General features: G+C 44.3%; 3 protein-coding genes across 3 annotated transcripts; 1 reads left to right on the forward strand and 2 right to left on the reverse strand.

Annotated features, from left to right (window-relative positions):
- Nucleotides 1-769: 769 nt before the first annotated feature.
- sanbr (SANT and BTB domain regulator of CSR) lies at nucleotides 770-5,530 on the reverse strand. Its single transcript, XM_076160926.1, has 20 exons — nucleotides 5,381-5,530; nucleotides 5,104-5,278; nucleotides 4,893-4,989; nucleotides 4,582-4,820; nucleotides 4,305-4,363; nucleotides 3,881-4,041; nucleotides 3,694-3,780; nucleotides 3,501-3,611; nucleotides 3,278-3,401; nucleotides 2,965-3,117; nucleotides 2,741-2,880; nucleotides 2,475-2,574; nucleotides 2,309-2,341; nucleotides 2,013-2,112; nucleotides 1,754-1,839; nucleotides 1,527-1,555; nucleotides 1,374-1,447; nucleotides 1,202-1,290; nucleotides 909-984; nucleotides 770-816 (listed from the first exon to the last, which is right to left on the reverse strand). The coding sequence occupies exons 1-20, from the start codon at nucleotides 5,528-5,530 to the stop codon at nucleotides 770-772; spliced, it is 2,130 nt and encodes a 709-aa protein (XP_076017041.1).
- Nucleotides 5,531-10,857: 5,327 nt separating this feature from the next.
- On the forward strand, nucleotides 10,858-14,859 carry LOC143008960 (zinc transporter ZIP9). The gene is made up of 7 exons (XM_076160950.1): nucleotides 10,858-11,150; nucleotides 11,517-11,622; nucleotides 11,921-12,085; nucleotides 12,181-12,249; nucleotides 12,564-12,649; nucleotides 12,739-12,873; nucleotides 12,977-14,859. The coding sequence occupies exons 1-7, from the start codon at nucleotides 11,055-11,057 to the stop codon at nucleotides 13,241-13,243; spliced, it is 924 nt and encodes a 307-aa protein (XP_076017065.1). The 5' UTR covers nucleotides 10,858-11,054; the 3' UTR covers nucleotides 13,244-14,859.
- A 585-nt stretch (nucleotides 14,860-15,444) lies between these two features.
- LOC143008971 (uncharacterized) lies at nucleotides 15,445-17,333 on the reverse strand. Its single transcript, XM_076160962.1, has one exon. The coding sequence runs from the start codon at nucleotides 17,140-17,142 to the stop codon at nucleotides 15,586-15,588; it is 1,557 nt and encodes a 518-aa protein (XP_076017077.1). The 5' UTR covers nucleotides 17,143-17,333; the 3' UTR covers nucleotides 15,445-15,585.
- Nucleotides 17,334-17,547: the final 214 nt, after the last annotated feature.

Genomic DNA, 17,547 nt, shown 5'->3' on the forward strand with positions numbered 1-17,547 from the left:
ATACAGTTAATACATCACTTGAGGAAGAGGATGTGAAGTCCAGAGAGGTGTGGTCAGTAAGACGGACACAGAAAGAGAGAGTGTGTGTAGTTTTATTGGTCCCAGCGGTGTGTACATCACAGTTATATTCCAAAAACACAGAGGAATACGTCTAACTATAACTCTACCAGAACTGGGCCGGACAACATATGTCATTAATTTCCGAGCATGTGTGCTAGTGTAGCGAGCAAAGGATGTGCCATCCATCATCCACAAGCCTGGATGATGGATGGCACAGTGCATAGTGGGACGTTATACTGTGATCGGTGGCTTAACTGAAACAATCTGAACTGTCTTGATGCAGCCAAATCTGCAATCTGAAAATATTTATTAGTATTATCTGACAAAAGTCTGATCTCAGCCGTGAATGAATACAAGCTGTGTTCCTATAAGATTGCTATTAGTTGTCAGCCACAGGAAAGAGCACAAGCCTGACTTCTACTTGTAACAGAGTGATGGTGGAGGCAGTGGGAGGTGGGTGATCCCATATGTAGTCACGTGAGATAAGCTAAGAGTGGAGCAAATGGGACTAAACGGGGCTCGCGGTGAGGATGAGGAGGGTATTCATCCCGAGTGATGGCACAGGAAGCGATGGAGCCAAGCTGCCAGTGTGAAGTCAGTTTGCAGTACGAAGCGCTCACATGCGGGCGGGTCTTAGCTCTTAACTCTGCATTCTCCTCTTCCATGCTTTTCCAGCTCATCCGCCAATCTCCAGCTCCGTTTTCTATCCTCATCCAATCTTACGTTGTCCGTATCTGAGCGTAGCGGATTTTCGGTCTACGGGGCGAGAAGAGAAGAAGGTGGTCAACTTTGGAGAGTACGAGTGTGTGTGTGTCGATGTGTTCTTGTGTGTGTCTGTGTGAGAGCACCTGGGCGTCTTCTCTGAACTCTGTCTGGTCTGACAGGCGCTCTTAAACTGGGCCTCCAGTCTGGAGTAGATGCCCCCTGCAGGCTGCAATAACACACACAGGAAAGAACTGAAACACAATCTGACATCAGGCAGCTGCAAAAACGACCACAGCAGGAATAATAAGGGCCAACAAACATCAATGTGAATTCAGACTATAAATCTGTGTAAAACAAACCCTGATCCCATGCATCAGTTTTTAAGTCTGTAGGTGAATGCTGACAAATCCTAGATATGTCACATAGATGCCTATACCTCTTTAGTATCTTTAGTTTTGCTCTGGTCCTGGTCGCCGAATCTCTTCTTGGTCAAGTACCCGATGATTTCCACCATGCGACGCTGATCTGAAAGCAGAAGAAGCCTGATGTCAACTTTGTGAACGTGTTTCTGAGACTTTAACTGCCAGTATTGTAGGATCCTCCTGTACCTTCTTCTCTCTGAGCGTCCTGGTTGTACCTCATGGAGCGAGTGCTGTCCCACTTACTCTTCTGAATGCTTACTCTGCCAAACACAAACGCCTCCGTCAATTATCACATCGTCGGATATTCTCAATGATGTGAAGATATGAAGACTAACTCACGTGAAAGGTGTGTTATCCCTCGACTGCACCTGTAAGAAAGGATACAAACAGATACAAACACATTTAGTACTGAAGACACTTAAGTATAGTATAAGTATAAAAGCAGAAGTGGCCACTATTTTAACTAATTGCATAACTATATACAACCTGCATTTAGAAACTTGTCAATCGAATATACAGTATATATATGTACATTACTTTATTATACTAAACATGTATAATTTCACCTTTTCTGGTTTTTCTTTGCGTTGGAAGTTTGGAGAGGACACTTGTCTTTTCAGGGGTCTGCTGGCCTTTTTGGCCTTTTTAGCAGCTGGAAGCAGAAAAACATCAATATAATGTAGTCGTTGCGCTGATGCCACCTGCTGACCAATGACCGCAACTACACCTTACATTACATTGCACTCTGTGTTCCACATTATTATGAAACTAAAACTAAGCTCTTAATGATGACTATTTCCCCAGGTGTGATCACAGATATTCCACCTTGTTTCTTGGACAGCTCCTCCTCGTCCCCGACCTCATCTTCAGTGACCTCTGACCCCGTGGTGTACTCCTCATCCTCTGACAGGAGAGTCTGCTGCCTCTGAGGTCACACATGTCACACACAACGGCTCGTCAGCAGTGAACTTACAAACCGCTCTGGAGTCTTTTGTCACCATTTAAAGCATTTGAGTGTATTTATTTGTGAGACACCCACATGATAAACATAATCAGAGTGATAATAATAATAAAATAAAAAAATATCAACACATAAACAGGAAATGAGGGAAAACTCCTACCAGTTGCAGACTCCAGTTTTTCAAAAGGGAAAACTATCCAAAAACAGAAAGTTGGGGGAGTTACAATTTGTAAACAAAGAGGGTTAACAAAAGCAAAAGACATAGACAGAGGCGAGGGATAGAGAGAGACAGACAGACAGACAGACAGACAGACAGACAGACTCACAGAGCTGCCATCTCCTCTCAGGGGTCCGAGCAGGGTTGGTTCCAAGAGAACATCACAGTCCTGAACCTTTTCACTTGAACTGGAGGGAGAGTCCTCACCACTGACACACACACACACCAGAACATTTAATTAACAAGTGGCCAACACCTATGCGCTGCCAAGACACATACACACACACACACACACACACACTGCACCAGAACATTTAATTAACAAGAGGCCAACACGTATGCATTGCCAGGACATGCACACACACACAAACTCACCCTAGTGGTTGTGTGTTAGGGACACACACTGCGTCTCTGTGCAGCAGGAGGTCGTTCAGGACTCTGGTCTGTGATGAGGTCATCGGGTCACAGGTCTCTTCATCAGGAACGCTCACTATGTGGTCTCTCATCTTACAGCCCTGAACACAGAAACACACAACAAAAATGGTCACGGTTCACTTTCCATGTTATATTCTCTGTGTGCTTGTGTGTGTGTGTCATACGTTGGGGATGCTTGCGGGGTCAAAGCGCAGAACCCTCTGGTTGCAGCATGGATACATCCCTGCTCCATGCCAGCCTTTCTCTGCATTCATTCCAGGATACAACACACTGTCTGGGTGGTACTTACAGTGGGTCAGCTCCACACACACAAACACCTGCAGTAGACACACACACACACTTTAGTATATACACACACGTACACAAACACATCTGACATTCTGTTATAATAGAATATTGCACTCTTTTTCTCCATCACACACAGATGTTTCTTAATTTCCTCATCTTCATCCATGGCATACACACACACACTCTAACCTGTTGGCAACGAGAGCATGTGAGGTAATTTATTGTTCCCCAAATCCTCCAGTAGACCAGGACCCAGGACTGGAGTTCCTCATAAAGACCAGCGAGGTATTCATGCACATCCCAGGTCTTCTGTCTGGACACACACACACACACACACACACACACACACATTATTAAACAAAAACCTGCATCTGTAAAAACCAAGACGAGGACCTGACTGAGTTCATAGTACCTAATGTGTGTGTAGATGATCTCTCCTCGGGCATCCACGTTGATTTTCCCCGGAACGCAAGAAATCTTCCTCTCTGTGTCTTTGGTCAGCAGCTTCAGGCAGAGTCCACACCTGGAAACCAGCAGGACACACACTTAGTCTCAAACCGGATCTTGCCCCCTTCTCAGTCATGCCTGTTTACACCTGAACTCACCTGTAGAGACTGGAGGCGTCCCCTGGTGAGTCTCTGCTCTGGTAGTTTGGGTCGAAGAGACGCTCGATTTTCTTCTGGAATAATTTGCTGTTGTGGCGAAAAGACATTAAAACGATCAAACAGACGCGCTCTCCCTCCTCCTCCTCCTCCTCCTCCTCCTCCTCCTCCTGCATGTCCACTCTCTCACCTTTTAAACTTGTCCTTTTTGTCCCTGATGTCGTCGGCCTCGTTGTGGCTGAAGAGCTCTGCGATGCGCGTTGCCAGGTTGCTGTTGATGCAGTTCATGTTGCAGGGCGTGGACACGATGGCGCTCATGTGTTTGTGGCAGTACTGGATGCACTCGTCCACCTGAGGGACGGGGACGGACACAGACACGCACTACTGTACCATACCAGCACGATCATATCACCTACAAAGTTCTCAATCCTGCTCCTGGGAGTCCACAACACAGGATTGAGAACCTAAACATCCATATTAAATACAGCAGTGGTTATCATATTAACTCCAAACTACTCAATCAGCACATGCAGGATAATTCTTTAGAGGTAAAAAACAGGATTCTGACCACAACCAACCACAACCAACCCAGCGCCACACGTCACAACACTTACTAACGTATCCATCTTCAAGAACTCGGAGGAGATCAGGATTGAGATGACATTGCTGGGCTCTGTAACCGACAAACACCACGTGACCAACCAAGCCAACTCCCCCACGACCCACAAACAACCACATAAAAACACACAACACACAGCCAGCGACCCACCAAACGCGCGCACACACACATACACGCACACACAGATGACAGCTCAAGCACCGGCATGTGTATTGGTGTGTGTGTGTGTGTGTTCATGGAGTGATGACGTGCGGTTTCCTGCAGCGTGTTACCGAGTCGGGGTTTGTCCCTGACGCCTTCTCCCGCCGAGTTCCTCCTGACGTAGTTCATAAGCCAGTCGAAGATCTGAACGTCGCAGTGGACGGAGATGTCCACCTCCTCCCAACGCTGGGCGTCCACGGAGAGATACTCGGCGAAGTAACGCATCTCTTTGACGAGAAGATCTCTGGGACACGTGAAGTCCTGCTTCAGGTTTTTGGTCTCGTCGCACACGTGGATCACCATGTTGGGACTGTGTGAGGAAGAAAGTCATTTTAAGATAAATACGTACACTGTAGCTTTAAACGTGTGTATGCAGACTTACTCTCTTGGCTTCTGGGTCTTGCCGTCTTCGTCTATTGAGACTCTTTTCTCTTTCTTCTCCACAGTGCTGATCTTTGCTGAGGGTGTGGATTTGAGACCTACAAACACCAGCAGGAAACACCTCAAACATACTGAAGTCTGATGATTGGAAACATTAATGAGATTAACGACAGGATCCATGATTTCTGCTACATCCACATCTGTATCTGTACCTGTGTCTTTGCAGGCGCTCTCTGTGCTTCCTGTCTCCGCCACCTCGCCCGCGTCCATCATTGTGGACAGGCCGTCTGAGGGCGAGGAGGTGCTTTCCTCTGTGAGAGCGTTACACTGGTTGTCAACATGAGTAAGACCTCCCGTGCTCTTCATCTCCTCAAACCGCTGTGCACACTGCGAGGAGTCACATCAACACCACAAAAGCTGTTGTTACTCATCAAGTTTATGAAGTTTGGACTGAATCGTGGATAGGAAGCACTTCTGCATCCCAGTTACCTCCTTAGGAGTGAATCCGGGGACAAGCTTGGCTACGTTGTCCCAGTTTATTGGCTGAGGGACTCCCCACAGAGAACTCAGGACCATGTCCAAGACTAAGACATTGTTGTCATAGGGAAAGTTGTTGTTGTCCGAGCAGAAGCGACTCATTTCTGCAAAGACGGAAAGAGAGAAATGTCCACATTACTGTTTCTTAATATCATTCAATCCTGCTCACACACAATGTTCCATTTTATTCATACTGTCAACAGTCTGTGGTAACGTCAGAGAGTAATACAAATCATAAGGATTTAGATGTTAAAAAGATATTATCATTGACTGGAGGTCAAAGTATTACATGATATTCGATCACTGAATTCAAACTACTGGCGGTCATAACAAAGATTTAATGTGCTTTAGGAAACAGGACAACCCCTGTAAGACTGATGTGAATGATGAAATTTAAATGTTATATTAATTACTTTTATTGAAGATATTTAGAAATAGTGACTGAAATCACCAAGAAACTAACTTTGAAAATTAATATTTGTGTGCCTTTTTGCATTCAAACCCTCCAGACAACGAGTGCTGGGGAATAATTTGTGCAGTTATTCGTGCATATACAGCTGATATGACATCAGTTCAGTGTGTGTGGTGGCTGTAGGCCGAGTCCTCCTGTCCTTCACCAGCCTGCTGCACCAACACGAGATGCGTTCAGGACAAATGGAGCCAGCATGTTCGCCAAAATCCACATCTAATACACACGGAAGTAAAGACATGCAGTGGTCCACATACTTATCTGGCCTTCCCCTCGGTGTCCAGTGCGGTAAAGACTCAGCTGTAGTCTCTGTTATAGCATCGCAGAAGGATGCTGATGCTGATGATGCTGATGATGATGCGGGTTTAGCACTAGCTAACTTTGCAGGACATGTTATGTTGCCTTCAAGTCTACTCGGAAAGCCCGAACACCAACATGGTGTGTTCTATCGTTACGCTGAGATGGAAAATCATTTATAGTTCATGGTTATAGTTAACAGTTATTACGACACATCACGTTTTTTGCCTGAAACATGAGTGTGTTTTATTGTTCACGTTCAGCCAGTTAAGTCAGTTAAGCGTTATTCCCGATGGTACCTAAATACATCATTAGCTAGTAGCTAAGAAGCTCGTCCGCTACGTATTGTTTCTACTAAATAGCTCAGGACAAATACGAACCAGGCTACAGACTCAAACCTACGTGTCAGGCTGTTAGTCTGTGAGATATTACGTGTTGAATATTGCTGTTTTCAAAGCTTACCTGTATCTGCAGCGCCGACTCGTGTTGTCGCAGTGCAGGTCAGTGAAGGCGTCCTGTTGCTTGGAGACCGCACTTGCCCACCTCACTTTCCATTGACATTGACAGAGACAGTATAACGTTCATTTTATTCATATTTGATATATGTTCACAGTAAACTTGTGAATTCTCATGTTGGTCCACCACTGTGAGCAACATGGACAACAGGTTTTAATTGTTTATTGTGGTTGTTCATATGGGCGGCCTTCAAACATCAAGTTGAGTAAAGTCACATCTGTTGTAGCCAATTTGATGTGTGCTATATGATGTGTGCGTGTGTGTGCGTGTGGTAAGCTGTGTGAGTATAATTGTTGTTGCTGCTCCACTTGCGCACCTGAGGGCACTGGAGGTAATTATTCATGAAGTCCTTAAGGGAGAGTCACAGGTAAACGGTGATTGGGGGGCACTAACGATTTCTTGTGACATGAAGTTCTTTTGCCTACCTATGTTGAACGCACTTATTGGAAGTTGGATAAAAGCGTCTGCTAAATGACTGTAATGTAATGTAATGTAATGTAATGTAATGCAGGCCCGGCCCTGGGCATGGGCGAATCGGGCGGTCGCCCGGGGCGCCATCTAGTGGGCAGGACGCCAAACTGCAATCCACATAAAGTACATTTAAATATGTTAATAATTATTTTGACTTCTGGTCTGAATCTGTGAGTGTGAGATGATGACCTGTCGCCCTGAACCTGACCCGCTGTTTACAGTGAAAGGTGGGGGGAGGGGTAGCGGCCTGGCTGCATTGTGCGTCTACAACTAGAATAAGATGACTTTATGAAGCACAACTTCACTACATAATCAGAGCTAAACCCAGGTGTGTTCTGATACATGCCTAAAAGCAAAAACGTGATGTCCGTGATTTTAGCCGGCAACGGACGTTCCCGGCGCCCGCGCAAAACTGGTTCCGGGTTCAATATCGACCCCCTGTAACCTCTCTGTAACCAGAGGTTTCAGGGGGGGTTGGTCTCTCTGTAACCAGAGGTTTCAGGGGGGGTTACAGGGGGCACTAGACCCACTGGTTATGTCGGACAGTGCTCCCGGTGGCCGGAAATACTCTAAAGGCAAAAACGTGTTGTCCGTGATTTTGAGCGGCAAGCGTGCCGGCAACGGACGTTTCCGGCGCCCGCACGCGCAAAACTGGTTCCGGGTTGCTGGTAGGGTGACCATTTCCATAACACCAAAAAGAGGACATTATGCGGCATATCAATAAATTACCATGGTGTACATAGGACTCTGGTATACTCTCATTTACAATACAATGTTGTGTGGTTTGAAGATGTTTGTGTAGCTGAATAGGAAAAAATATTAATGAAAAGTCAAAAAGTGTCTGTTCATAGTATTGGAATTTATTCAATACATTGTGGTGTTCAAAAAATAACCACTGAGATGAATCTTTTGTGCCACAAAGCATAACATGTGTGGACTCAAATGTAAAAAACAAATAACAGGTAACATATATAATAATAAATAAATGCTTTTTTGAAAAGCATAAATAACCTTTTATGTTAACAACAAAGGAGATTGGAGGGGAAAACAACATTTACATTCAACTGCTCAAAAAGCATTTCTAAAGTGCTTCAGTCATTTGGGGACTTGTCTTCAGTGTCTTCATCTGTGTGTGTGTGTGTGTGTGTGTGTGTGTGTGTCAGTATTTTGGTCTCTTCACATGTAGCAGCTCAGGAGACAACAGCACCTCTGTCATCATGGCTTCCAAGCCCCCACTGCCCCTCGGCCTGTTTATATCCTGCAGGGACTGGTAAAAATAACAACATAGCAAGAATACTGTTATCAACCTTCAAAAATCTGTATTGTTTTCAACCCAATAAATATGAATATTTCATGTAGCCCCTCAGTGAAATCATAAGACTAGTGTACTCACCAAAATAGTTGATTGTCTATTTGCAATACTTCTGTTCTTTCCTGGCTGCATCCAAGAGTCTTTTTTGTTTCCAATGAACTTCTTGAACACCTCTGTGCAGTAATAAGTGAAATTGACACACACTTGCGGAGCCTTGTTTACGTTTTTAACCAATGATATAGCGGATATTTATCTGACACCGCTCTTAGCCAATCAGCGGATCCGACATTGCGGGCAAGTGGACGCCGATACGGGTCCGTTTCGCGGGTCCGCTTCGGAAGCCGCGATACCTCCGCGGCGAATCCGTGGAGTCTTTTTGCTGTGTGAGTAGCGCCTGAAAAAGGAGGACAAATATGCGTCCGGCTTGATGCTGCGGCCTAAATCTTTCATAATGAAAAGGTCAAAGCCCTCGGGTGCTCTTAGAAAGCGACGAAAGGAGGAGGAGGAAAAACGGGCCCAGGGTAGAGGTATGTCAGTCATTGTCTTAAATAACAATTTAACATGAAAATAGCGTTAGCTTCTTAGGTTGCTTGTAACTTGTTGACTCCCCCACTACATCCGTGAAGCTACTATTCAACAGAGCGAGGCAAAGCTACAAACTATGATTTTAAAATAAGTACTCACTTCAGATACCTACAAATACATTTGCATTAATCCTTATTGTCACATAACCACATTAATTTATGCAAGATTAGAATTGTGGGCTGGTGTAGCGTATAAAAATATATGTAAACCTACTTTTTTGTATAGATGCACTGAGAAAGTATTATCGATACTCACATGATTATTGATTGAGTATCGATGACTTTCATAAAGTAACGATACTAATTAATAAATGAAAAACGTGCATGTGTTACTTCCACATCTTTTAGGGTAATGTTAATACATACAGGCTTCTGTGCTGCACCCCCCCCTCCTAGTAGCGTAAAATTTAACTGATCGATTCATGTCAGGTGACCACTCCACGGAGAACGGAGAAAGTGTAACAGCAATGTACTTGCACCAGCGAAAAAGAAGTGCGGTGTGTGGACCCACTTTACGCACTTTGCGCACCCCGAGGCTCACGACACGACACAACAAGAGTACTACATGTGATGTTTCAAGCACAAATCACATATTTCTCTATTTTTACACTGTGTAACCTACTTTTTTATATTTTAATATTTTAATCAACTTCAGTTTTGATATTAAATACCAAATATTTGATTGCATATATTCTAACTGTCATCATCAGGACTGAAGTTGATCAAGATATATTAAAAATATTATTATTATGGTTTTCGAAGAGGATATCTTTGTCCCTTAATGGTAGCAATTAAACTGTTTTGGTTACATTGTGTAAAAATAAAGTAATGTCATTTGTTATGACTCATATGTTGTGGAAAAATACACATTCAAGTTGTTAAACTGCCAGTAGTTGTCATGTGTTTTATTAAAAATAAAAATAATCACCCAATGTAATCGGTATCGGTATCGAAAAAAATTGCCAAAAAGGTAATCGGTATCGTATCGGATCAAAAAATCTGGTATCGCCCCTCACTAGCAGCTTTGTCTCCGTAATTCCTCCAGTCTTTGATTTTGTGTTTCCTGTTTGCGCTCATGTGATTGGTCAAAAAAGCAGCATCGAAGGACCCATGCAGCTCTGATGAGCTGCCTTGTCACTGCCTGTCCAAAACTCTTATCTGAGTCGCAATAGTCCTTTTATCATTAGACGTTTTGGGGTCCAGATAAAAACATTTGGCTTCGAGGGAGGGTCCGCTCTAGTGTACTCAATCGCCAGTAACACACACAGCTGCCGGGCACACACTCAGGAGACGTTTTCAAATAGCTAAATAACTGATTTTTATTTTTCACTCTGAATTTATTACTGGAGTCCAACGTAAACAAGTTAAGCTGGGATCTGAGACCGTACACTTAACTTGACATATCGTCTAGTTTACAATTACATAGTAGAGGACTGCATCGCGAAAGCATAATGAATTCCTATTATTTTGCACACTTGCGCGCGCGCGCACACACACACACGCGCACACACACACACACACACACACACATAGATAGTAAGTTAGTTAGAGGGAGATAGGAAGTAAGAAAAGAGACTGAAGCTAAAATCCAAATTTTAAGTTTGACATTGACTTTATTTCTCTTCATGCGTCCCTATCAGATCTTTTATCAGTTTAGTATAATATAGTAGTAGATATTTATTTTTTCAATAATTAATGCACGTTTCTCGTTCGCGTACACAATTCTCCCAGGGTATGCAGTTCTTACAGTTTAACACTGGGTGGTGCTTGGGAGCAAATATGGGAGAGAGAAAAGGGAAGGAGACGGGGTACGACGTGGAAACTCGGAGTGGCTCTTAAGCTCTGAGCTCCAGTTCAAACAGCACATCGGCACCATGTGAACGCCACCCACTTTTCTCTGATGTAGCGGCTCTAAAATGTAATGGAACAGTAGCCGCCACACCGAGTTACTGTTGTCGTTAAAACCCAGAAGTCGTCATGGACGGGGGCCTATGTGTCACTATTATGTCGGTGGCAATGTTTGTGGGTTGTTTCGTGCTGGGATTCATCCCACTTCTGTTCAGACTGAATGAGGTACGTGTTGCATTGACTTGCTCTCAATTTACTCTTAAAGTATCGACAACAGAAAAAACCGTAATGTTCTATCTCGCTCAGAATTCAAATGTAACGGCGTTGACTCATCAAATTATATCAAACTAAAGTTGTAACTTCATTTGATCATTTTTTTTAACCGGTCTGCCACGTATTGACTGACTAGACTCAGATATTACAGTGTTGTAAACTGCTGAATAATGTTGCGAGTGTTTTGCGTACGTGAATCATCTTGAATGCCACATGTTTTGCTTGTTGACATGAAAATATGTTAATTTGAACTGTAAACGTGCTTGCGTGTGTGTGTCTGTGTGTGTGTCCGTGTCTGTGTGTGTGTGCGCGCTATAGAAGAGCCTCCAGTTTGTCACCATCCTTGGGGCAGGACTCCTTTGTGGGACAGCACTGGCCATCATCATCCCCGAGGGAGTGGATTTACTGGAAGAGGCATGGAGAGGTGAGGAGGCTTTGGGTTACACCATTGTTTATACAACAAATACAAACACAAACCGGATCCCGATGTTCCTTATCACTGTTTTTGCTTTTATCTATTTGTTTTTGGAAGATTATGAAAACATTCTAACCTTTTATCAGGGTTTAGATGGTGTTTTTCTATGTAGTATCCATGTAACCCACCAGATGTCCACCTGTGTTCTCTCTTTCTCATGTCCAGATGAAAGTAATCTGCTTTGTCGTGTTGTCTTTGATGTCATTCTGATCAAACCCTCTTCTTCATCTTTTTTTTTTTATTGCAGCGCCATCCTGCTGTGATGAACCATTTAATCTGAATACTACTGAGAAGAATGTAACCTCCACAGATAAAGGCATTCCAGCCCGTTTCTTCATCGGCTTATCCCTCAGCGTCGGGTTCACCTTCATGTTTGTGGTGGATCAGATCGGAAGCTACTGTTCCATGCTTGGCAAGTCGTCGTAATGGCCGTGTCTGCTTTATTCTTACCTGCTTTATAGCTTTGTCCATCATCATCATCATCATGTGTGCACTTTCTGATTGCAGACCCCCGGTTTGGTTTGCCTAACAGCATCAGCATCACAGCCACTCTGGGACTGGTTATTCATGCTGCAGGTATGATGAAACCTGCACCTCTTTAGTGTCTGACTTGTGTTTGCGCAGAGTAAACAAACTGTTAGATTGGGTCGATTCTAGTTCCAGGATGTTGAGTGTCCTATAGTCATATCACAAGCTTGGAAAGTTCCCAACTAAGGAGTGAACTGTTCTGGAATGACCTCATGTGATTCACCATGTGATCACTTTAGTCTCTGGGTCTTTCATGTTTTTCTGAGTGTATAGAACAGACTTTGTTGTAGAAAAATCATATGCTGCTCATGCTGTTCATGAGGAAAACATGAGCAGTAACAAAGTGTGTGTTTTGGTCATAGCTGATGGATTTGCCCTGGGTGCAGCTGTGGCAACTTCTCAAGTGACGGTGCAACTCATAGTGTTTCTGGCTGTGATTCTACACAAGGTCGGCAATCACAGTGATATATCTTGCAAATCGCAAATGAAATAACAGAACTTTGAATTGAAATCTAACCCACTTTTGGTCCTCTTTAGGCTCCTGCAGCATTTGGTTTGGTCTGCTTTCTGATGCACGCAGGTCTAGAGAAGAAGCACATACAGGGACATTTACTGGCCTTTTCAGCCGCGGCTCCTATATTCGCCATCGCCACGTACTTCGTATTAGACACGGTAAGAAGCGTACTTTGATCTTGTCATTCGACCCTTGTGACAATATGCAGTCATACCGTTGTTTGACTCGTTTGTTGATTTTGGAATATGTGTGCATCTGCAGTCTGGTTCGCCTCACAATCAGCTCACTGCAACAGGTGTGGGAATGCTCTTCTCTGCCGGGACCTTCCTCTATGTGGCCACAGTGCACGTTCTCCCCGAGATAAGCAGCGGCAGAGGGCACCAGCTTCCTTCTCCTCCTCCCCCCCACCTTCAGCAACCTGGACCTGAGAACATCCAGCACCGTTATCTGGGGCTCACGGAGAGCCTCACCCTCATCCTGGGGATCACCTTCCCTGTTCTACTAGCTCTAGGGCTGAATGATGACTGAGAGAGAACAAAAGGTGTAGTGTAGAGAAGTGTTGCTGGCATGACCACCACACCTGAAAGGCAAACACACCAAAACATTTTTTTGAAACAAGCTTCTGTGCCAATGCTTCACTAGAGATAGATAGCTGATATGTTGTTGTTCTCAGTGGGTTGGGTTTCCAACTTGACAAAAGGGCGTCATTTGTTGCCAAAAACCCGAATTCAAAAGGCTTTGTCAAAGGAACAGAAGTGTTGCAGGCATAGCAACCCTCATTGGTGAATTCCTAACACTGGATCGACTTTCCATTTTCCCCGAACAATGATGACATCTGATCTAGGTCACGTTTCAAGCCGGTACTTATTCAGCGTCTTGGTATATTTGGCTACTAAACGGATCAATAATTCAACAATGTGCGATACCTCAAACAAAGATGAGCAATAAAGAGGATGTTAAGTACAAATATTTGTCTTACATTCTAGATTGTAAGTCAATATGTACAACTAAACCAGTGAAAGGTCACTTAGAACACACAGAAAAGCCCAGAAGCTCTGTCTATTTATTGAATAATACAGTATGTTGGTTTAAACAGCTATTTTACATTCTCCTTCTTTTGATTTTCCCCCACACGGACATTTTATAATGCAGAGGTAGATCGAGTTGTGCTTATTTATTTTTAATAGCTTTCCTGTCAGTGTCACTTGGTGTTATGTTACAACTTCTCTGACACTCTGTTGGGTTTTGAGGCTTTGTGAAGCGGATCAATCCCAAATTCAATACAAACACGGAGAATCTGATTGTTACAAAAAATACAGACTCCAAAGAAACCAACGTACTCAAATGTTACATATCTGGAAATGTAATAATGCTAAATACTGCTGTTTCAAGTATATGTGTATAAATGTTTCAACAAAATATCTACACTGTCAATAATTACATAAACAACACAATCACGCCAAAATCATAATTCATCATTTAATCATACCGTACACACACACACACCAAATGTATACAATAATCTGTCAAACTAGGATTTCACTTGAGATCAATTTGATTTTGACATTTTGCACTTCATGTGAGCATAAATATAGGGTGGTTGAATAATATTCTGCAGGGCCTATGGTGTTGTTTTTCTGTATCGAAGCACAAAGCTCCAAACTATTTAGTGTTGTAAGATACTGAGACAAAACTGGTACAGCAGCAGAATGACACATGCAGTTTAATAACCACCTTAATAATCACCACTGCTGTAAATTATCAGTTCGAGGCCAATAACACTTTCTAACTCATGCAGAATGTTGCAGTCTGGCTTAACTTTAAGCTCCATAAATACTCCCACGTAACTGTTATCTGCACACTAATGGCTGTGGAAATCCAATCCAAAACACTGATGTCAGCCATTCAGCACCCTCACACACCCAGACCATGATTCAGCTTTGCATGCTGGGCTTGAAACCTCAGGGTAGAAACTTGTCTCTTATCATCTTCCCAACTCAGAACATTCAGTCCTCTAACCACTCGTGCTTTAATTCAATATATATTTAAATTCACTGCAAGGTGCTAGAATCAAAGCATGTGATGATGTCTACTGGTTTTGTAAATATTAAATCAGTGCATTTGTGCTCTATTCTGCTATGAAATTCAGTCAAACTCCCATGTGTTATGTGCAATACAAGTCACATTGTGGTGAATGATGTATAAAGTGAATTATGACACTAATATATCTAGTCAAACATTGGATGACTCAAAATGTAACCAGTATTTTTCAAATCAGCCCATTGGACCAGGCTCAGCATTCCAGAGCTCTTACTCTCATTACTTGATCTCTCGCAGTGCTTTATAGTCCAAATCCTATCGCAGTGTCTTGCAGGTATCACATATTGCCACTAGAGGTCACTGTGGGGTCATGGTGATATCTGCACACGTGATTTGGCAGAGGTCAAAACTGGTTCATCAGACAATTTTGTCAAAGGTGAATATATTTTCGGGCAAATCTGTCATGGATGTGTAGACTAATGTGACTAATGTGTGTGCAATTTAATAAATCTAATTAAAAGAATTGAATGAGTGAATTTGTTGATTGTTCACACTCCTGCAAGTCCAGTATGAGGGCACTTTGTCAAACACTATAAACTAAAAGTAACGGAGCCACCAAAACAACTGAAAACATAAAGGGTTTTACAAACGTTTGGTCCCTTGAAAACCAGTCAGATCAGCTTTGATATGATTCATATGTACTGTGTGATCTCTGGTCTGTTCCTGTGGCCTCATCAAGCTCCAAACCCCTCGACTAACTCAATCTGTCCTCACTCCTGCCAGCACACGCACATTAATGTCACAAATCAGAAACACATTCTAGGGTTTGTTCATACTTTCATGTTGCTAATAGAGGCGCTCAGCTGGGCCTCCAGAGCCATCTCGTCGAAGGTGCGGGTGTGAGTTTGCTGTCTCACAAGCTCCCTCATGTGGAAGGAGGCACGAGCCACCCTGTGTGCTTCCTCCTGTGTCTCCTCTCTCTGTTGACGCAGCCTCTCCCTCCTGCACTCCTTCATGGTGACATGTCTTTCTCTGGCCTTCCTCGCTGCCTCCTCCTCTCTCTGCACTCTGTCTTTCAGCCTCTGGTGGCTATGCTGTCTGTCTTTGTTGGTCCTTCTGGCTTGTTGAGCTCTGTCCCACTGCTGGGCCGACACGTGCTTGACAGCTCTCTCCATGCGTCTCTGGCTCTCCTGGACCAGGAGCTGTTTGTATGTGAGCTGCTGGACGCTCTGTAGCTTGGCCCTCAGCTGTGCTCTCTGGATCTGCTTCTCCTCCCGGGTCGCTCGCTCCTGCAGCTCCCTCAGCCGCTCCTCCTCAGCCTGAGCGCGCCTCTCCATGGACTGCTGCAGCTTCTTGTCAAGTTCACCCCTCATATGCACCTGCTGCTCCTCCACTTGCTCTTCCACTTGTTGTTTGAGGAGAACATGCCAAAGCTGCTGCCTATGATTGTCCTCCTGCACCTTCTTCCTCTCCTTTTTTTCCAGCGACTCTCTGCTCCTCCTCGCTTTCTCCTCCCTCTCCAGTGCAACCCGTCTCTCCATCTCTAGCTCCCTTTTCTCCAGCTCCTCCTTGTCCCTCAACAGCTTCTCTTGGGACTGTTTACGCACCTCTGCTTCTTTATGTGCAGCCTTCATCTTCTCCCTGTGTCGTTCCTCCATCTCCTTCCTCACCCTCCTCCAGCGGTCCTCCTGCAGCAGCACCTCTCGCTCACGTACTCCTGCTTGCAACTCCTCCAGACACAGTCTCAGTCTCCTGCGGACCTCCAACTCCTCATTCCAGCGCTGCATGCTCTTCTTCAGCTTCTTCCTCCTGTTTTGCTCCTCCCGAGCCTGCTGTGTCTCCTGCTTCTTGCGGGCTTCTCGTCGCTCCCGCTCCTCCTGGTGAGACATCTTCAGGCGGGACAGCTCCTCTTGGTGTTTCACCAGCATGAGAGCTGCAATCTTGCGGTCTCGCTCTGATACGGTGACGTTCATCTTCTTCTTGATATCCTCTGTCAACCTCTTTAGTTTCATCTCATTGGCTGGGGAGTGTCTGAGGTCTCCTAGGCTACAGTTGCAGATGGTGCCCCTGTCCACGTCTTTGATAGCAGCAGGACAGGACAACCTGCTCACAGATGTCTCTTTAGATAGATCCACATATTGAATAGACTCCTGGTTCTGTTTCACTTTAGAATCAGAGCTGCCAGTTTCCAATCCTAAGGCTGCCCTTCCTCCTGACCACCTGTCACTCTTTATAATCCTCTTCCTCTCCTCTCGACACTTTTGTAAAAGCTTCCCTCGCTCCTTCTCGTAGGATTCGTGCATGACTCTCACAGCCGCAAACGGAGCGTCATTGCGTTCAGTGGCGAGGTCGTTGAGCGATTTAATCAGAAGTTCAACAGGTTTCATGTCGAGCCTCGCACATCACTCACTCCACTAGTGATCAGGGCTCAATGAAACACTACGACTCTTCCCCGAATCGACGTTGTTCAGATCCAAACGAGGTTCAGAAGAAACTGATTGCTCATTTACTCCGCGATTAAACAACAAATCACAACAAAACAAACTGTTGTCTGTTCGCCATTGCAGTGTAAACACCGACGCGATCAGCCTCCAGCCCGGCGGGGCGTCTTCCAGAGAGGATTATCAGCTCTCACACGTAACGAGATCCTGTAGCGTCCTCTGGCCCTCTAAAAGTGTGATGTTGTGGGGGAAAAAAGTTATGTCAACATGAGTACATATTATTATCGTTATAATTTGTAATTATTTAATTTTTTGTTTTATTATGAGGGCCTTTTTTCAAATCTGCTTGTT

The sequence above is a fragment of the Genypterus blacodes genome, unplaced genomic scaffold, assembly GCF_046128005.1.
Source record: "Genypterus blacodes isolate CSIRO-AG114 ecotype Tasmania unplaced genomic scaffold, CSIRO-AGI_Gbla_v1 ptg000108l_1, whole genome shotgun sequence".
NCBI lineage: Eukaryota > Metazoa > Chordata > Actinopteri > Ophidiiformes > Ophidiidae > Genypterus > Genypterus blacodes.